Below are 25,813 nucleotides of genomic sequence, written 5' to 3'. Positions count from 1 at the left end.
GGCTGGAGGGGATATTTAGAACAGACTGTGTCGCGAGGCAGAAAAGCAAAGGACGATGGGGTGCAAAGCGATGACGAGAAAAGATCGTCTCGCTACATGCCAGGATCTCTGAAGGATTCGTATGAAACTAAGGAGGGAAAACTTCTCGCGATATCTTAAGGCATCCGGCGCCGTAGGCCGCAGTGAGCCACAGTGCCGGAGCAGTAGGAGAAACTCGCGAGATCTCTGCAGTTGCCCAGGAGACAGGAGGAGGAGGGGAGGTGATCTCGCGAAAGAAAAGAGGTCGGGAGCACTCGCGAGATCTCGGACCACCGGACTCAAAAGGTTCTTAGGAAGTTGAAGGGCCCGGAGCCGGCCCCGGGGCAAATGGCCGGAGCTGGACCAGCCATGCTGCTACGAGAAGAGAATGGCTGTTGCAGCCGGCGTCAAAGCAGCTCCAGCGCCGGGGTTAGCGCGGGCTCGGGTTCTGGGATCGAGGGCCAGCCGGGGAGCAAGATGGGGGGGACGGAGGGGGAACTGCAGCTCCCGGCAGCCCCCGGGCTCCGTGTGAGCGCCCCGCGGGCTGTCGGGAGCTGTGGTTCCGCGGGAGGGCGGCCGCCGGGGCTGCGCCGTCTCAGCGCGTGTCCCGCCCCGCGCAGGACTCAGACGGGGAGCGCGAGGACTCGCCGGCCGCGCGGGCCCGGCAGCAGCTGGAGGCGCTGCTCAACAAGACTATGCGCATTCGCATGACAGACGGACGGACCCTGGTCGGCTGCTTCCTCTGCACCGACCGCGACTGCAATGTCATCCTGGGCTCGGCGCAGGAGTTCCTCAAGCCGTCGGGTCAGTGCCCGAGGACATCCTCCCGGGACTGCGGCAGAGTCCCCCGGTGTTCTGGGGCGGGACCGGCTGTGGCCCGCCTCCCTGATGCTCTGACCTCTTCTTTGCAGATTCCTTCTCCGCGGGGGAGCCCCGCGTCCTGGGCCTGGCCATGGTACCCGGCCACCACATCGTCTCTATTGAAGTGCAGAGGGAGAGCCTGGCGGGGCCTCCCTATCTCTGACCACGATCGCGATCGCGCGTGCTTTGCACACCATTAAACCTGTAACGAAGTGCCTGGTGTCCGAGTGTGGCTGGGATGTCGGGAGCACTCTCAACTTTCCTTTGCCTACCTGCCCGTGTGGGGCAGCCAGAGGCTCCCTCCGGTTCGGGGGTGGGGATGCACTAAGGACCGACAGGCCCCAGGGTGGGCCCCTCCATCTTCCCTCCCACGCTGCTGCTCCAGAATTGTGGCTGGAGGGGGTGTCATCCTACTCCGGAAGGCCCATTGTTTCCCTCCCCGGCCTGGCAACACCGAGTTCCTCCAAGCTGGGGTCAGAGAACGGGCTCGGGTCCCCAAGGGGGAGCAGGGCAGGCGACAGAGGCCTCTATTGAGGGGGAGGTGACTCTAGGGTCAGGGACAGAGCTCTGGGGTCTAGCCAGGAAGAACGGGCGAACGCGATAAGGGAAGGCGGGGAGGCTGAAGGATGCGCTCTGGAGCCCCCGCCCCCCATCCCCTGTTGTTTCCTGCCTATGGGCACCAGGCAGGAATGACAGGACGTGTGCCATCCCTCTGTTCACAGGATCCCGGGAACGCATTCAGTTCACTCTTTATTTTATGCGTGGTCACTCCTTCCCCTCCAACCTGGCCCCCCCAGCCCGTAAATACTAGAGGAGCTGCACCAGAAGAGGACACGAAGCTGAGTGGTCCGAACGATGGGGGCGGGGGAAGGGAAGGGTGGAGTGGTGGAGTGTGTGTAGGGTCCAGCCCAGATGTTCAGGATTCGGATCTAGGTAGCAGGAGGAACGTGGGTTTTCCAGGGTGTGGCGGATTTCCGCCAGCTTTGGGTCCGTAGATGCTCAGCGGTTCTTCGAAGGGATGCTGGGCCCCGGCTTAGGCTGGGGTGGGGGTGGGGTAGGTCGGGCGACCCCGGGCTTCAAGTTCTCGGGCCCACTGAGAGACGAGGAGGGGGGGGGGGGACGGTCGTCGGGGTGGCTCTTGACTCGAGAGGATCCTCAGACCCAGACCTTTCCTGACGTGGGGCCGGCCTGGGTGCCCGGCGAGGCCCGGGTCTGCCGCGGCTGCGGGGCGCGCCGGCGCCGGTACAGGGCTCGGCTGTAGGGCACGAGGCAGTCGGCCAGGCGGAGGCGCAGGCACAGGCGGCGGTAGCTGGCCAGGGCCAGCACGAGCAGCGGCACGAGGAGCAGGAATCCGGTGACCAGCAGGGCCGTGAAGCCCGGGTCCCGCAGGTGCGCGGTGCAGGGGGGCGCCTGGGAGCGCAGAAACTGCAGGAGGAGACGAGGCGTCGGGCCCTGGCCCGCGGACCCCTGCGCCCCCCGCCCCACGAGGGCCCGCGTGCTCACCTGGGAGTGGCAGAGGAAGCCGAAACCTAGCATGGTGACGGCGGGCAGCAGGATGGTCCCCAGCACCAGCGCCAGCAACAGGAGGTTGAAGGCGGCCACCAGCAGATTCTGGGCCGTGACCAGCACCGCGCAGGCCCAGCAGTCCAGGGGGTCCCGGGGCTCCGGGCCGCCGCCGGGAGCCGGGCGCTGCGCCCCGGGGACCTCCGCCATGGCCGGCCTGGCTCCCGCCCGCCGGGGCCGCAGCCCTTATAGCGCTCCTTCCTGCCCCTCCCCCGGCCCAGCCTCTCCCCACCCCCCCTTATCCTGGAATGCGGCGCCGGGATTAGGCACCCCCCCACCCCAGACCGAGAAGCGGACCGGCGCTCTGGACATTCCACAGGCGCCTGGGGAGGGGCTCGGCCGCCGGGGTCTGCGCAGTTGGCCTTATAGCGCCCCCCCCCCTCCCCCCGCCGCGGCGCGCCCCGCCAGCACGAGCACGTTGTCAAAACCAAATGTTTTTCTCTGATTTTATTTTTAATATTAATATTCTCACACAAAAATCACCGAAAATAGGGATAGGGTTGGGAAGACCCCTCTGCCCCTTGGGCAGAGAGACAGTGCAGTGCGAGGGGCGGGACTGTAAACCCCCCACCCGACCGCAGCCCCAGCTTGGGAGAAAAAACCACCGACGAAACAAAAATCAAGCCCCAGAGAAACTCATCCCGGGGTGTCCCTGCCCCAGTGAGGCCCTGGCCCTGGGCTGGTTCACGCTTTGAAAAGAAAAGGGGGCGGGAGGGAGTAGGGAAGAGGGAAGGTCAGTGTGTTTAAAATTGGCCGGGGCTGGGAAGGACGGGGTTCCTTTTCCTCATAGTTCTTTCTTTAAAACTTTAAATTTTTTTATTTATTTATTATTATTATTATTTTTTTTACAAAATACCATTTCAGTTCCCACTTCTTCCCCTACAGTACAGGAGTCGCTCACCCTCAGGTGGGGTTGGGGTCGGGTCGGGAGTGGGGGCCTGGTCCGAGAAAGTGCAGGACGTCGGGGAGGGGAGCGGGTTTGAGCACCATGAGAACCCGGCTGGAGCCGCGGGCGGAGACGGACGGGCCGGGCCCAGACACACACTGGGGGGGCAAGGAGAGCCCGGCTACAGGCGGTCCCTGGAGGGGCGGGCAGGATGGCTTGGGGAGGGGGGTGCGGGAGATCGGGTTTTCCCAAAAATGAATAAATAGAGGTGAGTGGGACTGTTATAAATTAAAAACCAAAAAACAAAAAAACCCCAGAAAGTACAAATCATAACCGAGTGAATAAACAGAGACATGTACAGGGATCACAGCTAGCATTGGAAGTAAAAAAGGAGGTTCTGGGGGAGGGGTAAAGCCCATAGAAAGAATCTCATGAAAACCTCGGCTGCCGTAACGTCTATGTACATACACGAGCCGCGTGCATCTGTGCCGGGCGGTCGGGCGGCTGGCAGGCGTGAGGGAACCCGTATGTGACCCCCGCCGCCGCCGGAGCCTGGTCCTTGTGTCTGTTGCTAGAAAGGCCAAAGTCGGTGAGGGGAGGCGCTGGTGGGCGAGGGGCTGCCAGCCCTCTCCCCCGTCTCCCATTTTTTTTCCTTTTTTCCTCGTATTTGTTAAAAAACAAAACAAAACAAAACAGAAAAAACTTTCTTAATAAATTAAGTGAAGGGGAGCTGCCAATGGGGTGGAAGGGCTGGGCCCGACCCCCTTCCCGGCCAGAGGCGGGACCTAGGTCCAGCCCAGGCGTGTGCTGGTGGCCCCGCGGCGCCTGCGGGCGTGCGGGGCGTCCGGCCTCATCGCGACGTGCTGGCGGGGGCCTGCCGGGAGAGAGCAGGCGGCGGGCTCAGCGGGGGGGGGGGGGGGCACAGCGGGGGGGGGGGGGCCCCCACGCCTGGCCCGCACCTCTTGCCCACCCGCCCCGGTGCTCACCAGCGTGAAGGCGTCGTAGGCCTGCGCCAGCTCCTCAGTGCGGTACTGCTCCAGCACGACCACGCCCTGTAGGCCCGCACTGCGGCGCCGCGCACAGGCCTCGCAGTGCACGAGGTACGTGTTGCGGCTGCCGTTCTCGCTCGTCACAAACAGGATGTTGAACACCTCCACCTGGGGCCGGACGCAGGAGGCGGGCAGGGAGCTGTCAGCAAGAGGACAGCCCCAGGGGGAGGGGAAGAGGGAGGGGCAGGGGCGGGCCCACTCACGTCGCACTCGTTGCAGTAGTAGGCGGGCTCATCCTTGACCCGGCCCTGGTAGGCGATCTTCTTCCCAGCCCGCACCAGGCTCTCGCGTTGCACCTGGCAGTGCTTCATGGACTGCAGGAGGCAGAACCTGCGCGCGGTGGGGGGGTTGTTGGTGGCGGTCAGGCCACAGGTGGGGAGGGCCCCGGTCCCTGACAAGTGATGGGGTTTGTATCTATTTGGACCCGGCGAGCGCCTGGGGGTGGGGTCCCTGTGGTCTGCCCCCCCCCGGGGGGGGGGTGCCCAGGAACCGCACAGGGCAAGGGGGGCAGGGGTGGAATCAGACAAGTAGAATGGTAGAACGAGAGCCCGGCCAGGTGAGGTGGAGAGGGATTCCTCCCCCCATGAGGCCCTCACTTGATCATCCTGAACAAGTCCGGGTCGCTGATTTTGACCGTACGAGCCACATTCCAGGATACGTGAATCATGGGCACGATGGATTTGACGTTCTTCACCTCGTTCCACTCGTATCGTTCCAGGGCCAGCTGGTACTGATAGGCTGTGGGCCAGAGGGGGACGCTGAGGCTGCCAGGCCCACCCCGCCGCGGTGATGGGGTGAGGGGCAGGCCCTTCCTCTCCCAGCTGTGGCCAGCTCCCGCCACCCCCCTCCTCCACCCCGTGCTGGGATCACTCCCTGCGGGCGCCACCCTCTCACCGGTGAGGGGCCCCACGTTCCAGGCGATGTTGTTGCACCAGCCAGTAGCCTGCACCCAGTGCACGGTGCCCGCATTAATCCACACGAGGTCTCCAGGGCGCTGCACGAAGCGGTACACAGGGATGTTGGAAGCATAGAGGTCATCCAGGATTGGCCACCAGGAACCGGTCAGGTAGTCCACGCCGTGCCTGCGGGGTGGTCACAGGGTCAGGTGAAGTCCGGGGGACCCAGGGCCGGGTCTGCGGGGCAGGGGCTGGGGCGGCGCGCACCGGTCGCAGAAGGCGCTGATGGTCTCCCAGTAGTGTTCGTGCACAGCGAACCACTCGCAGTCGCCTGGCCCGATGTTGATGTTGACGGAGCAGAAGTTGTTGTTCTCCTGGTGGCCTGCGGGGGGCAACAGAGTACGGCGTGGCTGGCCAGAGCGGAGCCTGCGCTCCGCGCCCAGCCCGCCCTCGCGCCCTCATTGGCTGGCGGAGGAGCGCCGGCGGCAGCCCGGCCCCCGACCGCCCCAGCCCCTGCAGCGCGCGCGCCACGCCTAGAAGCGCACCTGGAGTTCGACTGCCAGGGACCTTCATGTACAGCTGCACGGTGTTCATGCCCAGGATGGTGTGGCCCACGTGGCTCAGCATGTTGCCGGTGGATGTGACCCGCATGAAAGCGGGCAGCTTGAGCAGCTCCTGCAGCTGGGGCTTCCACCTGCGGGGTTCAGGGTGCAACAGAAGTGAGGCGCGACCCCCACCCAACTCTGCCCACCCAGCAGCACAACAGGCCCCACCTCACCGACCTCTTGGCATCAGACAGGTCGATGTTGGTGCCAAACTTGATGATGTGATGGTTCTTCGGGTCCGGTGCGCTGCTGCCGGGGACAGAGAGCAGGGGTTGGTGGAGAAGCATCGAAGGAAGGAAGGACTCAGGGAGGGGAGGGCCGAACCAGACCCACCTGGGAAGGGTTCCTGTGGTGCTGTCGGGCTCCTCAGATTCCTCATCCTCACTCTCCTTCTCCTCCTGCTTGGCCGCGAAGGTATGAGAGGGGGGCAGGAGTGGGTCAGTGCCTATCCAGAGGGTGCCCCCCACCCCTTCGCCTACGATCCGGACCACCTGCCTCCACCACCCCCCCTCACCTGCAGGGACTCCTGAAAGGACGAGGCCTGGTACTGCGCATACTTGGCAATGGTGGTGTGGGAACGGGAGCTCTCGCAGGGCCAGATCTGCCGCGTGCCCGTCAGATCCCAGTTCTCATCGGAGGGCTGCTGCACCTGCGTGCGCACCTCCACCGTGTGCTCGCCGCTTGCCTCCACCAGCGTCTTGGTGGAGAAGAGGCCCAAGTCTGCAAGGGAGGACCGGGCAGTGCGTTGGGGCAGGGGCAGAGGGCAGGGGGTGGGCCTCTGACGGGCTCAGCCCAGGAAGCACGGGCCACAAGCCCAGGCCCACAGGCAGCTGGGAGGCTTGGCTCTGGGGGCCTGGCCTTCATCTGGGTCACCTGCAACCCCCTTTCTCCCACTGCTGCTGGGCCCCTCCACCAGAATTGTCGGTGTGCACACAAGAGCGCTCTACGCATGCAGGTTTCCTTAAGTTATCATTGGCTCCCACGAGATTTAGTCACGTGACAACCTAGAATATGTTTCAAATAACTCAGTGGGGAGAAAGGAGGATATGTGGAGATAGAGGATGCTACCGGGATAGAAAAAACAGAATTTTTGTTTCTATGTGGTTTCCCTTTCTATGTATGTACCTCTGTCTGAAATTTTCCACAATAAAAGGATTGAAAAAGGGAAAAACCCCAAACCTGTGGGTTCTGTATCATCTGTACCCTTCTCCTATAATCAACCAAGAAAACCAAAAGTGACTCTAACCAGGTCCTGGGATCCATCCCCAGTGCAAAAAGCTGGGACAAACAGCTGGGAGACAAGCCCGAGGCCCGCAGACCCATCCCTCTGAGCACTCTTCAGATATGGCCTACAGGTGACCAAGAGCTCGTGATAGGCCCTGGCAGGGGTCCCCAAGTACAGGGGCAGCCCTCAGAGGCCTCTTCCCCACACCCTCCTGTCCTCTCCCCACTCACTGAGCCGCAGGGAGCCCGCCAGGCCCCGGATCACGGTGATGGGATTTCGAGGGTCCGTACAGAACTGCAGTAGCACGGGTGAGAAGGCGTCCCGTTTGCTCTCCAGCTGAGGTGTGAGGAGATGGACAGGGGTGAGAGCCGGGTCTTAGGCTCAGGGCCTGAGGGTCCCCCACCCAGCCCCTGGCTGAGAACCCAGTGGCAGAGGTGGTTCTGAGCATGCAAGAGGCACACGTACATAGATGCTGGGGGTGGGTGGGTTGAGTTTTTCCCGGGGTAGCTTCTCCTCAGTGTTGATCTTGGGTTTCACAGACTGGGCGGGGGAAAGGTAGGACTCTCGAAACTTCCCTTTCACCTTGGCGTTCCTGTGGGAGGACAGAGACGGAGCGCAGGAATACCAGGGCGACAAGGCAGGTGTGGGGACAGGTGGGGGAGCCTCCTGGGTGCCTGCCCCTGACTTACTTGCTGGCCCGCACGACGTCGGCAGCGCAGTGGCTGATGGTAAGGTCTGCCATGCGCAGCCTCCGCTCTTCCACCTCAGAGGCAATAAAGGTCTCCTTGTCACCGCTCTCCACCTTGATGAGGCGGATCTTTAGCTCCTTGGGGGGCCCCTCACTAAGCGAGCGCAGCTTCAGCATGTCAGCCCGGCTGACCCCAGGCGGCCCCGGGGCTTCCTCCCGGGCCTTTTTCCCGGGGGTGGGAGCGGAGGGCGGTGCGGGCTGGGCAGCAGGTGCAGGAGCTGGCGGAGGGGCCGGGGCTGCGGGTGGTTTGGCCTTGGAGGCCCCGCCGAGATCAGGCCGAGCCTTCTCACGCCCCTGGATCTCCTCGCTCTGCAGGTCCAGGTTGCCCAGCACCCGGCGGCTCTTTTCTTTGGGGGCCTTGGCCTTGGTCTTCACTCTGCCCTCTCGGGGCCGCCGACCTGTGCTGTCCTTACAGGCTCGCCGGTGCCGCCGGTGCTCCTTCTGGTGCTCCTTCTGATGCTCCTTCTGCCGCCGCTTGCCACTGCCAGGTCCTGCTGCTGCCACTGCCCCGCCACCCTCCTCCCGGGCCTGGGCAGGAGGCAACAGCCGCTCTGTCCCACTGTCCACCGGGCCTGCCGTGTCCACCGGGCCGGCCAGGTCTGCAGTGCTCCGGCCCACCCGTTCCACGAGGGTCTCACAAGCCCGACTGATCTCTTCTAGCACCTCAGACTCAGATCGAGCAGGAGGCAGAGGCAGGGGTGGGGGCGGCGGCGGCAGTGGGGCAGGGGCTGTGGGGCCTCGGGCTGGCTCTTCGCCCGCCCTGCGCTCCCGGGCCCAGGGCCCGCCTGAGGTAGAGAACTGAGATGACGAGGAAGCAGAGGGCTGCGGGGAGCCCCGGGCGCTGGGGGCCGCCGAGGCAGGCGGCAGGGCGGTAGCACCTGACGGGGGGCCGGGGGAATACTGCGTGGTGGGCAAGGGCCCGGGCCGGGTGGCAACAGCTGCTCCAGTCCCCCGATAACAGTACTTCTGTCCCTCCAGCACGGAGGCCAAGGATTTGAGCAGGCTGGCTGGGCTGGCTGCTGGGGGTAGCGGGGGTGGCGGTGGGGGCTGGGGCTGGGGCGTTGGGAACTTCGCAAGAGGCGGCGGCGGTGGCAGGACTGGTGGTGGCTTCTTCTCTTCTTCCTGGGTGGCAGTGGTGGTGGTAGCGGTGACTGCCGTGGTGGCTGGGGCTGTGTCACTGGGGAATGAAGGCTGCAGAGATGGAAAGGGCTCCTTCAGCGGGGGCGGGGGGCCCACGCCTGCCTCCTGTTGCTGCTGCTCCTCCTCCTTGCGAATGGATTCGTCCAGCATCTTCATGATGTTGGCCAGCCCGTCAGGGAGGATCTTGAATTCAGCCGGCTCCTCAAACTGGTCCTCCAGCGGGGTAGGGGGAAAATCGAAGAGCCGTGGGCCTCGGGCAGGCAGCTCCCCAACCCTGGGCGGCACAGGCTGGGGGGCTTTATTCAGTGGGCCTGGGGATGGCCCCGGCCCCACCTCGGGGGTCTTTGGGAAGGAGACCCTGGGCCGAGGGCTCTCCGGGCGCCTGAAGCTTCCTGAGGTATTTTGGTGGCAGGAGGAGGGAGGAGCTGGAGGCAGGGCAAGAGTCAAGGGTGCAAGAGGTGGGTCCTGGGGGCTCAGTGTGGGGCTGGGGGGCCGCGGAAGGGGGTCCAAACTTCTGGCCAGATAGGGAGGCGGAGGGAAGGACAAAGGCCCCGTAGGGCTGCTGCTGTGGCTGCCATGGTTGCTGCTGCTGCTGCTGGTGGCTGGGGGGGTGGGAGGGGTGTGAGAATCCTGAGTGCCCACAGAAAAGCGGGGAGCCGGAGGCCCCAAGAAGCCCTCGCGGTGGGGGAGGGGTGGTGGGGGAGGGCGGGGGCGTCCCTCAGCCCCAAAGAAGAGCTCCTCTAAGATCTCCCCATCCTCGCGGGCTGCCCGGCAGGCCGGGCCCTTCAGCCAGGCAGGAGGTGGTGGGGGGCGTAGGAGGCGGGGACAGGGTGGTGGAGGAGGTGACGGGGGTCCAGGTGGCAGGGACAGGTGAGGAGTGGCAGCGGGAGCCGCCAGGAACGGTTTCCGACTGCTGTGCGCCGAGGGCCCCAGGCGGCCTTGGTGGGAGGAGATGTCCAGCGCGGGAGTTTGGTAATGGTCAGCGCCGGGCTGCAGGCAGAGAATGGGGGGAAGCACCAGTCAGAGGGCTGTTCTGGCCACTCCCCACCTTCTTAGAGTTCCCGGAAGTCCAGCGCCTCACTCCGCCCACCGCCTCACTCTGCCCAGCCCACCGCAGGCACTCACGATGCCTGGGTTCGGCTCCGCGCCCCGGAGACCGGTGTTGCTGCTGCTGCTGCTGCTGCTGCTGCTGCTGCTGCTGCTACTGCTGCTGCTGGTGGTGGTGCCGGGGAGGCCAGGGGGCCGGGAAGGGGCGTAAGGCACGCAGGCGGTGGTTGCTGCTGGTGAAACGCTGGAGTCCATCCGCGACCTCTGAACTCTGCTCTCTCTAAGGTCACTTCCGGGGGGACGGGTGGCAGGCGGGCAGCCATGGCTCTCTGCTCCTGGGGGGCGGGGGCCGGGGCCTGGGGGTGCAGCCGGGACCAGCCGGTGGCCAGGGGGGTGCGTGGTGTAGGCCGGAACTGGGTATGGATACGGGTGGGGCAGCGGGTGCCGCTGTTCCTGTGGGAAAGGAAGGAGGACCACAGGTGAGGAATGCAAGGCATGGACCTCGCGCTTGAGAGATGAAGGACAATAAACAGGTAGGTGCTTACCTGGCGCTCTGGGGGCACCGAACCCTTGCGGTCAGGGCCCCAGACGTCTCCATGCAGGGTGCTCCACAGTCCTGGCTTGGTCAGCTGAAATGGAGGGCTAGTGGCTAGGCCAGGCAGGGGTGGGGGGGGCGGTGGCGGTGGTGGCGGCGGTGGCAGTGGTGGTGGAGGCAACGGCAGCCCTGGGGGAAGGCCAGTCTAGAAGGAAAGGGAGTGTGAGAACCCCTGCTCCGCGCCCCAGCCCTGTATGCTAGCTGCCTGCCTGGTCACATACAACCATACCTGCTCTGAGCTACAGCCTCTCCTGCGCTTGCCTCCAGGACTGAGGCCCTCGTCCCCCGAGGGGCCTGAGAGCGCTGCGGGAGGCACGGGCTGTACCACAGGGGGTTCAGCAGCTCGCTTCACTGGGGGGCCTCCCCGCTTGGCCCCATAGCTCCGCTTGTGCTGGAGACAAACCAAAGAGAGAATGGCACAGCTGCAGCCCCAGCCCGGGGCCCTCCCCACTAGCCCAGTCGAGCCCCCAGTCTCACCTCGAGGTGCAGCAAGTTCCACACTTGCTCCAGTGGGGGCAGGACCTTGGCTCGGTGCTGGCAGGAACCAGCATGAAAGTTCCAGAACTGGGCCTGGGGGCAGAAGCAGAAAACGAAGATGAGGGTCCTGGTGCAGAGGCACAATTTGGGCTCCCCCGGGGCCTGCCTCATCCCACCTGCTGTAGTCGCCCGATGCGGGGCCCCAACTCAGCCAAGCTTCCTCCGTATCGAAGGGCGCTGTGGTAGCAGCGAATGGCCTCTTCACTATCGTGCTCAGACTCGTACAGCTGCCCAAGCTGCTCCCACAGCCCTGGCTGAGCTGGCTCTCGGAGCAATGCCTGCACGCAGCCATGCAGAGATTCCAGCTTCCCATGGAGGGGTCTCGGGGTGGGGGTCCTAAAGAGCAGAAGGGGTTGTGGGGGTGGGTGAGGCTTGGGGAACTCCTCCCAGGGCTCCAGACTTACCACCTGTCCCCAGCAGCTTTAACTCCTTACTCACCCTGGAGCATAATACGGTTTGTTGGGGTGCCCAGAGCTACTGCCATGTGAAGGGGGTAGGGGAGCAGAGAGTGGGGGCTGCCCGATGCTGGCAGAGCACCTAGAGAGAGAATGGCTGTTAGCATACAGAAAAATAAAGTAGTCCTGTCCCTACCTAGAAAGGAGGAGCCTGAGAGGCCAAAAGAAAGCAGCCAAGAGCTGTGCGGAAAGGCAAAAACCCAGAGAATGACAGGGACTGAGGAGCCAAGGGGACGGGAAAAGGGGTGCCTAGAAACAGACCCCAAGTTCTCACCTGCCTCCAGGCAGCCATGCGCTACGAGGAGGGGGATGGGGCGGGCAGGAGCTCCAGGCCCCAGCACAGCTCAAGCCCCCAAGGGCAAAGGCTTCCCGTGCAGCGCGGGCCCCTGGAGGGTCCACTGCCCGATGCATCCAGCCTGAGCCAGGGAGAAGAGATGACGTTGTCAGTGGGGGCCCAGCTTGAGCCAGCAGGATGCACCCCGCCAACCGGGTCCCAGTCTTTCCCTTACCAGGTCAGCAGTGGCCCCAGGAGCCCTGGAGATCGGGCACGGCCCCCTGCCCCAGCTCTTGGGGGCGATGGTCCGCTCCAGCCGCTCTGACAGGAGTGCCCACTGCCCCCAGATGGCCACCGGCAACTCTACAGAGGGGAGGAGGAGGAGTGAGGGGAGCTGGCCAGCACTCACCTGAGGCCCAGGGGCTGACAGAGATGACCGCGGGTCCGCCCGGCTTCCCCCAAGAACGACCCCCGCTGCCCGCAGAGCCCCCAGCGGTCCGGGAGGGAAGGCGGGCGGCCGGCGGAGGGGAGCGGGCCGGCAGAGGGGAGCGGGCCAGGAGCCCGCAGCCCCGCGGTCCAGAGCCCCGGGGAGGACCGGCAGCACCAGCACCGGCAGCACCAGCACCGTGGCGGCTTACCCGGCCTCCGTGGGAGCGTCCTCTCACGGCGTCGGCGAGCTCTTGAGATCCGGCCAATCACAAGACTTCCTCTCTCCCCAGACAGCCAATCATCACCCGTGTCTCCGCCTCAGTAACAGCCTGGCCGGGACCAATGGGAGCCAGGTTAGCCCGGCCGGCCACGGCCGGCCGGGGGAGGAGGGGTGGCGGAGCCGGTCAGACGGGCTCGGCCCGGGGTGACCCCGCAGTGACCCCGCAGCTCCCAGCTTGAGTCTCCATCTCGGACCTGCCGCTCGGGCCGCGGGACCCCGGGACCCCCGCGGGTGACGGCGGCAGGTCGCACGCTTCGGCCGGCCTGGGGGACGGCGCTACCCACGGGTCCCACGTACCCACGGAGCCACCGGTAGTTCCGGCAGGAGCGCCCGCAGCGGCCCCCACCCCGCCGCCGTGAGACCGACGACTGGCACGGACTCCCCGCGCGGACTAAGGCGTCGCTCCCCCTTCCTCACCTCCCCTCGCGCAGTGCCTCACTCCCACCTCGAGCGCCCCTGTAACTAAGTGCTCGGGCTGGCCGGGTCACGGGGACCTCTCCGGTACCCGGGCCCGCCCGCGCCGCGAGCTGAGCGCTCCACCCCTGGCGCCTGACCCCATCCCATCCACAGCCAAGCCCCCCGCCGCCTCGCACCTAATTCCCCCAGCTCCTCCACTCCCCCCACCTCTCTACATCTTCAATACCTAGCGGCCCCCCAAACCGAAATCTTCAATCCCCCCAACTTCTGAGAAGTCGCGCACCGCGGTCCCGAGTGGCCCCTCTCGCGTGGCTCCCGTATCCTCTATGCCCTTCCCCGTCGGGGCCACGCGGTTCCCCACGGCCCACGTGGCCCCCGCCCCCCAAGGGAGGGGGGATTTCGGGGGTTGCCCGTGACGTGGCTACTTGCGCAGCGGAAGCGGCGTGTGTAAGTGTAAGGGGGGGGGTCCTTTGGGAGGGAGGAGGGCGGGGCCCGACAGGCGGTGACATCACCCCAGTCCCACTCTCACCGCCCACTCCCTTAAAGAACCCAGAGCCCGTTTCACTTCCTCCTTCGCCTCCCCCCACGCCCCCCCCCCCTTCCCGTTGGTGCCGCCACGACCCAAGACGGGCGCAGTGCTCCCCTTGCGGGCACCTTCCCTTCAGCCCCAGCTCTTCCCGGTCGCCTCTGCGGGCCTAGGATCCCCGTCCCCGCGCCTCCGCCGTGCCTACCCGGCGTCCCCCAGGTAGGGAGCCGGCTCCGCTCCCGGGATCGGTCCATTGAGAGTCTAGAGTACAAAGAGCTGCGAGAGGCCAGCGTAGAGTACAAAGCGGCGGGGGCGGGGCCAGCGCTCCAGCTGGAGCGAGCGCCGGGCAGGAAGCCGGGGGAGAGCGCGGCCCGGGGCTGGGGGCGGCTGGAAAGTTCGCCCTCGCCCGGAGAAGTGTGCGCCGCGGGGAAATTTCCACCCAGCCCGCAAAGGCAGGCGGGCTTCTGCTGAAAACAGCCTCCCTCCGCCGGACACGGTCGTCTGTTGATGTGCGAGCGCTTGGACCCCACCGGCCCCAGCGCGTCCCTCCCCGCCGAGGCCGGCTCACGCCCGGGCGCTGCAAACCCCCCCTCCGCGGCTCTGGTCGAGTTTCTGCCCCCAACTCTCTCTCGTCACCACAAAGACTTTCTCTCGGTTCCCAAACCCCGGTGCAAGTGGAGCGCTTAACGGCGGTCAAGGGGAGCCGCGACCAGGTTCCCGCACCCAAGTCCCGGGGCACGCATGGGAAGCCGGGGGGCGGGAGGGACGGGACGGGGTGGGTACTGGGAGTCCGGGCATCGGAAGAACAGGTCCCCGCTTGCGAAGAGATGCCCAGGGCGCCGGCAGTTGCCAGGAAATGCAGCTTCCCCCAGTGCGATGATGACACTTCCCCTCCACCACTTCCCCTTTCCCACGGGGAACTGACTCAGCTCTCCCTAAAGCGCGGAGCCCCGTCCCTCCAGCCCCTCTCCACCTTTGTCCACTTAGAATGCAGCAGCCCTCACCGGAGAACAAAAACTTCCTGTTCACTAAACACACACGCACTCTCGCCAACAACCTCCGATCCCTGTCCCCACCCGGGACCCAGGCGCCTGACTGTCCCCCCACCCCCACCCCGCGCCCCATCCGCCTCCCGTACAAAGCCCTCCCTCGGGGTCTGATTCAGGATGGGGGGGGGGAGAGCGTGAGTCACCCAGAAAACCTTCCCCTATTCCCACTGACTCAGTCCCCGCCTCCCTGAACACACACAGACACACAGTCAGAGGCAGACACAACTCAGCCCACACACCGCTCACCACCGGTCCCGCGGAAATTCCCCTCCCGTCTTCCCCACGACGGCCCCCCCCCCCGCGCCGCCAGTCCCGACGCCCCGCGCACACCTGTTCCCCAGGCCCCGGCGGTGGCTCGCGGTCCACTCTCACCTCGACTCTCGCTTGGGGGCAGGAATAGCCCTCCCCGACTCCCTGCGTCCGCACTAACCGAGGGGAGGGGACGGCCACGGGCAGGCACAAAGACAGACACAGCCACAGACTCCTCGAAGGCAGAAGGGAGGAAGACGCACGCGGCCAGGGCCAGGCTGGGGAAGACGGGGTACTTCTGGGGCGGACCTTCCATTCCGGCCTCTCCCGCCTGGCCCGCGCGGTCCCGGGGACCAGCCGCCCTGAAAGGGTTAACGCTTCTCCCGCCGAGGCCACGCCCTCTCCATCCGGGCACTCCCGGCGGAGCCCAGCTCCGCCCATTCCATCCGGGCCCTGGACTCGGGGACTTTAACCGACCCCCTCCCCTGGAGACCCGAGAGACGGGGGGGGGGGGAGAGAGAGAGAGAAAAGAGAGGAGAGAGGAGAGGAGAGAGGGAGAGAGAGAGAGAGAGGGGAGAGAGAGAGAGACACCCACTCCATCAATCACACCCACTTAACCCTCTCCCCGCTCGAGCTCGAGAAGCCCCTTCGCGCGGCGCTCAGGAGGCGCGGGGCCGGGGGCCAGACGTGCGCACGCAGACTCACGTGCCGGCCACCGACAGGACCCCGCCGCCGCGGCCGTCCCGGCAGGCCGTAGGCAGGCAGGCAGGCAGACGCGCCGAGGTGGGGCCGGTCCGGGGTCCCGCCGCGTCCCGCTCCCCGCCAGGCCGCATTCTGCCCGATGGAAGCGAGGGGTTACACGCTCGCTTCTTACCTGGTGGAGCGGAGGGGGGGAGGCAGAGGAGGGGAGGGCCGCCGGCTGGGGCGCCGCTGTGACTCAGCCGCCCGGGCAGGCCGCCCGCTCGGGATTCCCTTCCCCAGCCTTCCCCCGCTGCCGGCCCCTCCCCGCCCCCCACCGCGTAGTGACAGTGCTGGCCCCGGCCCGCTCGGTGTCACTGCGAGCCTTGTGTCTGCCTCTGACTGGACCGCTGTGTTCCCCAGTGTGTCTGACAAGTCGGCTGTGTGCACCTGCATATCTGCTCATCTGGTCCCCTCCAGTGTCTGTGTCTGACGCGCTCCTGTCATTATGCCTGTCTACATGACTCTGAGGGGCTGGCTCTCTGTCTGTGTGTCTGCCTGGCTCCTGTCTCGGTCTTTTGTCTGGGTCTGCCTCTGCATCACTTGCGTGATCACGTGTGTCTCTGCACATGCCCTTCTGTGTTTGCCTTCATGCTCCCGAACAGAGTCTGGGAAACACTGGAGCCGGCTGACCCTGCCTACTCCCTGCCTCACTCCCCTGAATCCTGCCGGCTTGCTGGATCAGTGATCCTTCTGTTTGAGTCAAATATTTGGGCGTCTGTCTGCCTTCAATCAAGTTCTGTCCTATTCCTCAAGGTCCTTGCTTATCCTCACAGCTCCCTGCGGCTCCCATTATGATGATAATTGCTAGCATTTAGTGAATACTTATTACATGCCTGGCACTGTGTTAAGCACTTTACATACATTTTTTAAATTACCCCCGCCAACACCCCAAACCTAAAGTAGGAGGTACTTTTTTTTTTACCCCATTTTACAGAGGAGGAAATCGAGGCTCAGAGAGGTTAGGTAACTTGGTCAAGTTCACTCTGCAAGAGAGTGGAAGAGCTGGGCTTCTAACCAGGGCCTCATGCTTTCCACTCTTCTAGAAGGCCTCTGTCCTATTCTGGCTCCCTTGGTGTTATCTTCACAGGCTATCTCCTGGGCCAGCCTGACCCTAGGGTTCCACCCCAGGCATCTCTACCATCCCAAATGCCTCATGGCCTCTAGAGCAGGTGTGGGCAGGAGACTGTGTAGCAGATCTCAGAAGCCATTCCTTTCTTGGCAAGAAAGCTCATCCAGTTAACACATTCATTCAACACAATTCCACTGAGGCACCCCAAAGTGCAAACCATCTTGCCAAATAGAGACACACAGAAGAAAACAGTCCCACTCAAAAATTCAGTGAGCAGTGGAGAAAAGCGACACACACTCAGAGAACTCAAGTCCCTGACTTAGGTATCATCTTTTCTCCTAGAGAGTGAGGGGTGGAGGATCTGTCCTCCAGAGCCTCAGACAGGACCAGCAGAAACAGAGGCAAGCAGAGGAGATGGAAGATGGAGGGTGTCAGGGGGCAAATGCTGTAGTGCAGTGGGGACAGAATGGTACAGAAAGGACTCTGGAAGGAAAGGTGAAATTCCACGATTGCCACGGCAACAGCAGGCCCTGGTGGTAGTTGCCTCCAGTGCCTCTCCCCATCACTTTCCAATCACCATCCGTAAACCAGACTTCAACAACTCTTACAGGGCACTCCTGCCTCAAGAAAACCCCCTCCAAGGCAGCTCAACGTCTATCTTGCTGCCTGCAAACTCTGGCTCAATTCAATTCGATAAGCAACTGAGTTGTAGCACTGGGGGGTGACGGGGAGATGATTTTTTGGTGGTAGTGGAGAGGCTGGTGAAGTACCAGGGCTGAACCATTCAGAAGCAACAGAGGGGAGCTCCATAAACCAGGAAGGCTAAACCACTCAAGCACCACATGGTGGGGGGATGCTCAGAGTTGGACTGGACCATTCTGAGGAGTGGGCACGATACAGATCATACCACTGCACTTCAAGCATGTGGTTCAGAGTTGGACCCAGCTGGTAGGGGGAGGTGTCGCTCAGGGGCAGGACTTACCAGATGGAATCTGATGTGCCCTGTCTCATTGGAACCAGTGCCCCAGCGGTGGGGTGCAGCAGACCACAGTGGGTGGGGTGGGTGGTACTACGGGGCTGGCATGGTGCCTGGGGGAACCTAAAAGGGAAAAAAAGCCAGTTAGAAGTAGGGTCTCCCAGACTGAAGAATTTTCCTGTGCTCCCTATCTTCTTATTGAGAAACCTGGCACTGGTGGTCAGATGGGATGGGAGAACCTGTTTCCATGGCAACCAGAAAAAGCCATCCCCAAAGTGGTCCTCCAGCCTTCCCCTTTCGGAAGCAGCCTGGACAGGAAGGGGGGGCATGCCGTGGCATCTGTGTAAGTCCATGGCAGACACCCAATCCATGATCTCTCTGCTGACTGAACCCTCCTGCTGGGAGCCCCTGGTCCCAGAGTAGCCCCAGCTGCCCCTGACCTCTGCATCTGAGTGGGGCCTCCATCCTGGCCCCAGGCCTACAGATCCTCATCGGCCTTCTGCTCAGCCTCCTCCCTAACCTTATCAAGACACCCGTCAACCCCACCCTCTGGACTCTGCCCCCTCCCCTTCCCCCAGGCGGGTGCAGGCAGGTCTTGGCGAGGAGCACAGGTGGCCAGACTAGATGAACGGGCCCAGCAAGGAGGAGTCTCCCTCGGAAGGAGGCCCTGACTCTGGGCCTGGGTCTGGAAGTGGCCTCTGCTGAAAGCCACCCTTCCATCCCACCCCTCAAGGCCATATCCTGTTTCTCCATCACCTCCTTCCTCTCTGTGGCCCAAGGTGACAGAGGCCCACTCCCTCCCCTCCTCTCACAGACAAAAAGCTAGGCCTTTGAACAGAAGTCCAGGGTCAAGAATCAGGTGTCCGTCTAGGGTCAGGCCTAACTCTTGCCCTTTCACCTCCAACTCCCTCCTCAGAGACCTATGGTTGTTGCTTCTTTAGCCACAGCTGTCTGCCCTCAGGGTCCCAGACACTTGGGTTCCTGATCTAGTCCCTCCATTCCCTGGCCTTCCAGCCCGCATCCTTCCCCCTGCCCTAGGGACTCAGGCCTCCAGCCCCCAGCCTCCATGATGCAATATGCTGCAAGCTGCCTGGGGTGATGACACAGCCCCAAGGGAGGTGCTACTTCTGACCCACGCAGGGCCCCTCCCGTGGGCCAGGTAGTGGTCAGTGGCAGGCAAGGGATGCCAGGTGGGCAAAGTTCTCATGCTAGAGAAGGAAGCTTGAGGCTGGAACCGTCTGGACAGGGACATTGAGAATGTGGGACAACTGTGTGTGTGTGTCTGTGTGTGTGTAGTCTGTAGCATTTGTGTTTGTGGTCCTGTTGCAGGGGAAGGGGGAGCTGGGAAGGGTCTAGCCTAGAGAGAGAGGAGTGGCAGGCCCTTAGGGCAGACCAAAGAAGGAGTGAGGGGCAGCCAGGGGGGTCACCGGGTGCGTATGGGGTATCTGGACACAGAGTGGGGGAGGGGCCACCAGCCATTTAAAGGGCCAGCCCCAGAGCTTTAATCCCTCACCAGCCCTGGCCCCAAGCCGGAGGCTGTAATTCATCTGTCCAACAGCTGGGGTGGGTGTGTGTGTTGGGGGGGGCACGTGGACGGGAAGGGGGAGCTGGGGGAGGGGCTGGGGCTTTCTTGTGCATGGAGTCAAACAACAAAAGGGAAAGCTGAAGGGCCAGCGCCAATGTGCCCAGGCCAGGCTTCAGACCTGCAAACGTGCCGGCGGTCCCCATCTGATGGCCCACAGACTCCACAGTCCGGACTCAAGGACTCTTGGCCAAGGAGTCCAAGAACCCAAAGGTGGGGCCCAGGAGAAGGCCCAGGCTGAGTGCCCCCCCTCCCCCGCAAGCTGTCACCCCTCCTTGCAGGTCCCAGCCGCAGCACCATCCCAGACCTGGCAGGCCCCACAACAGATTCAGCCTCAGATGCCCTGCTCACCAGCCCTGCCTCCCCAGACACGGCCTGCCGGCTCCCCCTCCCGCCGGCACTGGGTGGCAGCGGCCACACCGAGGCTGTCCCTTTAAATCATTACCACCCCTGATTGTGTGGACAAACCGAGGGCCCTGCCCCCCCAGGCAGGCGGCTGGCCACCTCCCCCCCAAGAGTCCCCAGAAATGTGAGGGCCATTTAAAGGGACACAGAGAGGCAGCCAGGTCTCCAGCTGCCCCCACCCCCACCCTGCACGCACTCATAGCCCCTTCCCCAACGGGCCCCCCAAATTCCGGTTCTCTCCCCACCCCTGGAGACTGCTAGAAGGAGAAAAGGGGCCAGAGTTGGGGGGGAAGGGAAGGACAGGGACTGCCTCCTTACTCAGAGCCCCAGGGAACAGGTCGGAAGGAGAGCAAAGCGAGCCGGAGACCCGAAAGGTGCCGCGGGCAGAGCCGGGGTGCACAGGCTGTGTGGCTGCACGAGACGGCGGTGCGGCCAGCAGGCGACAACCCCAAGTGGGGGAGACGGTACAGGGAGGGCAAGGAGGCAAGGCTGGACGAAAACGGGGAAAGGGGTCATCCGGGAGGGTGTGGAGGAAAACCCGAGAAGGGAGGGCCAGCCAGGCCGGGGTTACCTGCTGGGTGTCTGTCCCCCGGCGGTGCCCCCGGAGTCCGGGTAGGGAGGGGGGGAGCAGCAGGGGGGGGAGTGGGGGCTGGGGGGGCGGGGAGACGGTCCCTCCTCTGCCTCCTGGGCCTGCCCCGGCGCTTGCAGCCTCTGCCTCCCTCCCTCCTCCTCCCCGTCCCTGAGTCCCGGAGTCAAACAAAGAACTGTAGCAGGCTCTCCCCAACCCCCTCCCTCCTCCTCCTCCTCCTCCTCCTCCTCCTCCTCCTCCTCCACCTCCTCCTCCTCCCCTCCCTCCCTCCCTCCCTCCCTCCCCACCAGCAGGCTCCCTCCTCCTCCCTTCCGGTCTCTTCCTTTAACCACCCGCCCCCCCCCTCCAGCCCCCAGCACTCGGCTCTCTCCACCCACCCACCCAACCTTTTACACACCCCTCAGCCAAGCCCCGGCCCCGCAAAGAAAACTGTGGAGTCCCTCTGCCAAATTGAAAGGCTCCAGAGAACATGGGAGGGGATCGGGGTCTTGCTTAAAAATCAAGAACCACAATACAATTATTTTATTTTCACGGCCAGAGGAATAATGTGAGCTGTTTCTTCTCCAAGAGAGGGAAAAAAATACTCCTAAAGAAAGCAATACAAATCTGACTAAAGCCTTCATCAAATAAAGTGCACAAAGCAGTGGACGCTAATCCCTAGCCCCCTCCCTCCCACCCGCCAAATTAACACCAACTCTCCACTCCTCCCTAACGAACTCCTGAGGTCCCAGCCAGGCCGAAGCCAAAGCCGGCCTAACAACTACAACCATAAAAAGAATAACTACCACCATTTAACAAGAATGAGCATTTCATAACAAGCATCCGTTCAGGATTTATTCTGTGCCAGGCACTGTGCTAAGTATTCTGCATAAATTATCTCACCACCACCCCATCGCCCAGAAGGTATGTATTGATATTTAAATTTTTCAGATTAAGAATATGAGGCCCTGGGAGGTGGTGACCTTTCCAAGTCCCTACAGCCACTAAAAGGCAGAGCTGGGAAGGGAATCTGGATCTGATCTGACAGCCCAAGCTCTAAAGTACCTGAAAAGAAAAACGAAATTTTGCCAATATCATAACCAAACCCCAAGACTTAATAGGGAAGGGCACTTAGCAGCTCTGAGCCGAATCTTACTCCCTCAGGAGGACTTTTAGGTCTAATACGGTTTCCTGACTCTTTCCTTCACGGTTGGGGTGTCAGTGATTAAGGTCAGAGAGGAGCTGCCGTCCAGCGAACCCCCATTGCGCACACACTCTTCTCCCGGGAGTCGCTACCTTGCAACCACTCCCACTTCAACTCGGAATGAGGAGGGGGCAATAGGGCCCTCAGCAAGGCAGCAGGTGGGAAATTAGAAAGACGCCCGGAGGCTCTTTCAAGGAGAGCAGGGGGCTGGCAAGGAACGCTCTCCGTACCAATGAGAGGAAAAGTGACCCGGGGTTCCCAGAGCCAGCCAAGGGGCAAAGTCTCAGGGCCACACCACACCCGTGCCCCTCCCCCTCCCAAAACTCCAGGCCAGGGTTTCCCACCTGCAGGCCGCTGAGGCCAAGGGAAGGGAGAGGGGGAAAAGATGGCACGGGGTTGGAACTGGACTCGGGGCAGGGGTGGGGGCAGCGAGTGTGCAGGGGAGGCGGCCCCCGGCCGGGCAACAGTCCCAGGGCACGTGCATTGGTGACATCATCCCAGGCCACCTCTAACACAGACCTTTGACCCCTAGGGGCGGAAAGGGGCCTTTGGCTAAGCTTCCTGGGAAATAGCCTTAGGAATTCTGGGAACCCAAAAAGGAGGGGAGGGCAGGAACCCGGGCGGCTTGCCTTTATCTCTCGTACCCCCAGCGCGGCTCCGATTCCGGGGCTCGGGCTTCTCCGCTCCTCCTCCCCGCCTCCAGCCCCTGACCTCCCAACCCACATTTCTGACGGGAGTCCCGACACGCCTCTCGCAGATACTGTGCCTTCTCTCTCCCGGGCGGGGTCTCGGGTGGGGGGCGGGGCGCCGGGTCCCGCGGGGCTCCGTCTCCCATCGGCGGGCTCCCCTGGGGCCCGACCGGCAGCCCGCCGGAACCCGTCTGGGTCCCCAACTCTCCTGCCCCTCCCCGCGCCGTTCCAGGGCGGAGTCTGTGGAGTTGAAACCAGGACACAGCGAGAGGAAGAGTTATATAACCGGGAGAAGCCGGGAAGGACGCGCGGAGAGCAGGGCGCGCGGCCTGAGGGGAGCCCCGGGAGCTCGCAGAGCGCGAGAGCAAGCGCGGAAGGAACGTTAGGGGTGGGAGGATTTCGGGGTGCACCAAGGAGGAAGCCACGCGGACGAGGGGCGGCAGGCCCGGCGGGAGTCACCCGGGCCGCCCGGGGCTTCCCTGCAGCGTCCTCCCCGCCGCCCACGGCCGCCGAGCCCGAGTGCGAGCAGCCGGGGAAGGGGCGCAGATACCCGGTCCGCTCCTCCTGAGGAGGCAACCGGAGCCCAAGCCCGGGAAAGGCGGCGGCGGAGCAGAAGGGGCCGGAAACCACAGGTCCGCCCAGCCCACCTGGGAGAGTGGGGCGCCAGCTAGGGTGCGGTGGGAAACAGGTAGCCGGCCCCTCCCACGCCGGGCCGGGTACAAACGGTTCGAGACCTAGCGAGCGAGGACGGGCGCGTCCAGACGTCTGGGTCCCCAGGGCACGAGGAGCGCGGCCCCGGACTAGTTTGCAAACAACACAGCCTGAAACCGGGTTGGGGAGGGGGACAGTGAACGGCGTGCGCCGACTCGCCGCGCAGGCGCAGGGGAGTACCCGGGCGCGTGCGGAGGAGGGAGGGGGGGTGGGCGCGAGCGTGTGGGAGTGCACGTGCGGGTCCCGAGCAGCTTCCCCCCCCTCCCTCCGCCACTCCCCCCCCTTTCCAGTCGCTCTAAGAGGCCCCCTCCGTATTGGCTGTCGGGGCCTTGATGTCAGGGACGTCCGCCGGAGCGGATTGGCCGGACGCGAGAGTTCGGGAATCCTGCTCCCGAGCCCGGCTCTCCGGTTACTCCGGCAACGAGGCAAGCAACCCCTTGGAGGGCGGCGGAGCGCCGCTCGCGGCCGCGCCTGGGGCCCGCCTCCCTCCGACAACCGCCGCACCTTCACTGCCGCAGCCCGGCCCGCGGCCTCCCTCCGTCCTTCCCCGGCTCTCCAGCTCTCGAGAAGCGGTCGCCCCCCCCCACCGGGTCCCCAGGTCACCGCCACCAGCTGCGGCGGACTGGAAGCGAATGCGCGTTGCTTAGTAACCTAGCCGCGTGCCCCCCTCCCCGCTATTTACCCGGGCCCGAGGAGGCGGAGACTGAGTCCCAGCCCCCTCCCCATCCTTCGCCCTTCGCCCTCCCGCCCACAATTTCCTGTGAGGGGCCAAGATGACAGGAAGTCAGCGGCGCACCTCGGCCCACCTGTCCCTCGGGCCGGGCGGGGGCTGCTGCCGCTCTCCCGGCCACCGCGCCCACCCGGCTCCCGCGGCTCGGGCCGCGCGTCTCGCCCTCGCCATCTCGTGGCTGCGCGGCGAAGGTCCGCACGGCGCTGGGCCCGGGGCCGGGCGAGGAGCGGCCAAGTGGGTCGGACCGGGAATGGAGCGGCTGGCGAGGGCCGGCGGACTGCACGGAGGCGGAGGTGCCGCACGGAGGCTGGCTGCCGGCGCGAGGGGCAAGGCTGAGGCCACACACACACCTCACGGTGCGGAGAACTGGGCGACACCGAGGGAGCCGCGGGCCCGGAGCCCCATCCCCACCCGACCCCCGGGGAGCCGTCGCTCTGCCCCAGCTGCAGACTCTGACCTTCCCTCCTGCCCTTCCGTTGGGGGCCGCCGCGCCACGCCCCAGTGTCGGGGAGGGGAATCCCAGCCAGGGGGGACCCGGAGCCCTAGCAGGCCCCTCTGGACACTCGAACCCAAGGGTTCCGCCTCTCAGCTCTTCCCCCACCGCGCCCCGCCCCCCCCTAGGGAATCCTGGCATCCTGCGCCCCGGTCCTCTCGCCAGGTCCTTTGCTGAGACCCGACCTTCCATCCCCAGCTCTACCGGTCCTGAGACTCAGGCGTCCCGCCCCCCTGCGCGGAGATGGGCTTCTCTCTCTCCAGACGCCCCCGCAGCCCCCCGTTACCTGGTTCTGGGGTGTCCCAGGTGCTCATGCTCCCCGAGGTCTCCCAGGGGGTCGAGCGGGCCCCCCCTCTCCCAGGCCAGGGCCGGGGGGGCCGCTCCGCCCCGTGGCGCAGTTGGATTTTCCAACACAAACACCGCCCCCCCTGCGCCCCAGCCCCGCCCCCTCCTCGTTGTCCCGCCCCTCCTCGCGCCCGAGTCCCTCTCCCGGGCCCCGCCCCGCCCCCTGCCTGTCCCACTCGCCTCCGCGCAGGTGCGGGGTAGGGTGCGGGTGCGAGGTGCGGACGGTGCGGCGCAACGTGCTGGGCGGGCCCCATCCCTGCCTGACAATCCCTATTCGGATCACGCGCCTTTCCAAAGTAAGCCCCGCCCCGCCCTCTCACGTCCAGCCCCGAAATTTAGCCACACCCCGATTTAGGTCCCACCGCCCAGCCGAGGGTTCAGGGCCACGCCCCCTCCATCTCTTGGCCTCCTACTTCCCTAGCTCCCGTCCCGGTCCTGTAGCAGTTCCCTGGAGTTCCCTTCCTCTGCAAATCCCGGATTCCCTCCCTCCCCGAGCCCTCACCCCATTGAGAGGCTCGGTTAGGGCGTCTGGTTGAGAGTGTTTTACTGCTCTGAGTTCCAATACAGTTCTTCCACCTTCACGGCTAGCACGACTGGCCATCGGTCGCTGTTAGGCAACAAATTCAGCCACGGCCAACCCCCCAGTTAAGTCCGGCCTTGGTCCCTGGAGTCCCCGACCCTCCCTCCAGCGGGGAGGAAGAGGAGGCCTTCTCAGTTGTCCAGGCTCATGAGGAGAGCAGTCCCCCTCTTGATCCAGTGATCGGGGGGCATGGTCCCAGAACGAAGGTCAATGCCGATGACAAAGGAGGCTCTCTCGGAGCTGCCGGCCCGGTTGGGGTAGTAGTAGCACGGACAGGAGTACATGCCTGAGGAAAGACGGGGGAGGGGAGTGAGAGCCCTAGAGCCTCTGGGAGAGCAGGCAGAAGGGGGGCAAGGGTGGACTAGAACCCAAACTAAGGATGGGAAGGCAGGTCCCAGGGAGCTATCCCACCCTTGGCGCTCTTCTTTCGACTTTCTGTAGGCCTGAAGTGGATCGTGGGCATGAGGCAGACAAGCTGCATGGGCTCTGCCTCCACCAAGCAGGAGTTCTTCCTATCCCAGCCGGCACCCTCCAGGTACAGGCCACGGACCCAGACACCATCCTGGGAAGACATGGGGGCAGGTTGGGGGGGAGAAGTCCACATCTTCACTTGCCAGCACCCCTGATTTCTCTTCTCTCTCTCTCTCTTTTTTTTTTTTTTTTTAAGATTTTCTTTGACAAAAAAAAAAAAAAAGATTTTCTTTGACAGGACAGCCCTGGTGGCTCAGCGGTTTAGCGCTGCCTTCCACCCAGGGCGTGATCCTGGAGACCTGGGATGGAGTCCCACGTCGGGCTCCCTGCATGAAGCCTGCTTCTCCCTCTGCCTGTGTCTCTGCCTCTCTCTCTCTCTCTCTCTCTGTGTGTGTCTCTC

The 25,813-nt window shown here is 64.2% G+C and overlaps 5 protein-coding genes across 19 annotated transcripts in view; 2 read left to right on the top strand and 3 right to left on the bottom strand.

Annotated features, from left to right (window-relative positions):
- The first annotated feature begins 2 nt into the window (after positions 1-2).
- Positions 3-1,092, top strand: NAA38 (N-alpha-acetyltransferase 38, NatC auxiliary subunit). Its single transcript, XM_041770368.1, has 3 exons — positions 3-447; positions 639-822; positions 930-1,092. The coding sequence occupies exons 1-3, from the start codon at positions 367-369 to the stop codon at positions 1,040-1,042; spliced, it is 378 nt and encodes a 125-aa protein (XP_041626302.1). The 5' UTR covers positions 3-366; the 3' UTR covers positions 1,043-1,092.
- A 524-nt stretch (positions 1,093-1,616) lies between these two features.
- On the bottom strand, positions 1,617-2,717 carry TMEM88 (transmembrane protein 88). Its single transcript, XM_041770367.1, has 2 exons — positions 2,383-2,717; positions 1,617-2,304 (listed from the first exon to the last, which is right to left on the bottom strand). Exons 1-2 carry the CDS (start codon positions 2,590-2,592, stop codon positions 2,035-2,037), a joined length of 480 nt encoding a protein of 159 aa, XP_041626301.1. The 5' UTR covers positions 2,593-2,717; the 3' UTR covers positions 1,617-2,034.
- Positions 2,718-2,874: 157 nt separating this feature from the next.
- Positions 2,875-24,453, bottom strand: KDM6B (lysine demethylase 6B). Of its 14 annotated transcripts, none has more exons than XM_041770359.1 (24): positions 24,304-24,453; positions 17,642-17,758; positions 12,538-12,657; positions 12,135-12,262; positions 11,900-12,041; positions 11,609-11,707; positions 11,287-11,506; positions 11,111-11,203; positions 10,863-11,024; positions 10,584-10,778; positions 10,117-10,491; positions 7,793-9,981; positions 7,569-7,695; positions 7,334-7,439; positions 6,393-6,598; positions 6,212-6,276; positions 6,056-6,124; positions 5,819-5,967; positions 5,541-5,655; positions 5,272-5,459; positions 4,974-5,115; positions 4,581-4,707; positions 4,315-4,485; positions 2,875-3,899 (listed from the first exon to the last, which is right to left on the bottom strand). In XM_041770359.1, the coding sequence occupies exons 5-24, from the start codon at positions 12,034-12,036 to the stop codon at positions 3,699-3,701; spliced, it is 5,136 nt and encodes a 1,711-aa protein (XP_041626293.1). In that variant the 5' UTR covers positions 12,037-12,041; positions 12,135-12,262; positions 12,538-12,657; positions 17,642-17,758; positions 24,304-24,453; the 3' UTR covers positions 2,875-3,698. The 14 variants fall into 14 exon arrangements, with proteins under 14 accessions (XP_041626293.1, XP_041626281.1, XP_041626294.1 ...); XM_041770347.1 differs by having other exon boundaries at positions 6,056-6,127; positions 24,304-24,452; XM_041770360.1 differs by having other exon boundaries at positions 6,056-6,127; positions 10,584-10,667; positions 24,304-24,451.
- LOC121499576 (translation initiation factor IF-2-like) lies at positions 23,568-25,717 on the top strand. 2 transcript variants are annotated; one of them, XM_041770363.1, is made up of 4 exons: positions 23,568-23,880; positions 24,216-24,658; positions 25,384-25,477; positions 25,652-25,717. In XM_041770363.1, the coding sequence occupies exons 1-3, from the start codon at positions 23,568-23,570 to the stop codon at positions 25,387-25,389; spliced, it is 762 nt and encodes a 253-aa protein (XP_041626297.1). In that variant the 3' UTR covers positions 25,390-25,477; positions 25,652-25,717. The 2 variants fall into 2 exon arrangements, with proteins under 2 accessions (XP_041626297.1, XP_041626296.1); XM_041770362.1 differs by having other exon boundaries at positions 25,610-25,666.
- DNAH2 (dynein axonemal heavy chain 2) overlaps positions 24,666-25,813 on the bottom strand; it is an 87,983-nt gene continuing 86,835 nt past the window's right edge. The window contains exons 85-86 of the mRNA XM_041770369.1: positions 25,354-25,504; positions 24,666-25,228 (exon numbers count right to left, since the gene is read on the bottom strand). Coding sequence (XP_041626303.1) covers positions 25,074-25,228; positions 25,354-25,504 — 306 coding nt within the window. The 3' untranslated portion in view covers positions 24,666-25,073. The remainder of the gene's footprint in view (positions 25,229-25,353; positions 25,505-25,813) is intronic.

The sequence above is a fragment of the Vulpes lagopus genome, chromosome 10, assembly GCF_018345385.1.
Source record: "Vulpes lagopus strain Blue_001 chromosome 10, ASM1834538v1, whole genome shotgun sequence".
Lineage (NCBI taxonomy): Eukaryota > Metazoa > Chordata > Mammalia > Carnivora > Canidae > Vulpes > Vulpes lagopus.
The sequence above is the reverse complement of the archived record's forward strand: the minus strand, read 5'-3'. Positions and strand labels throughout refer to the sequence as shown.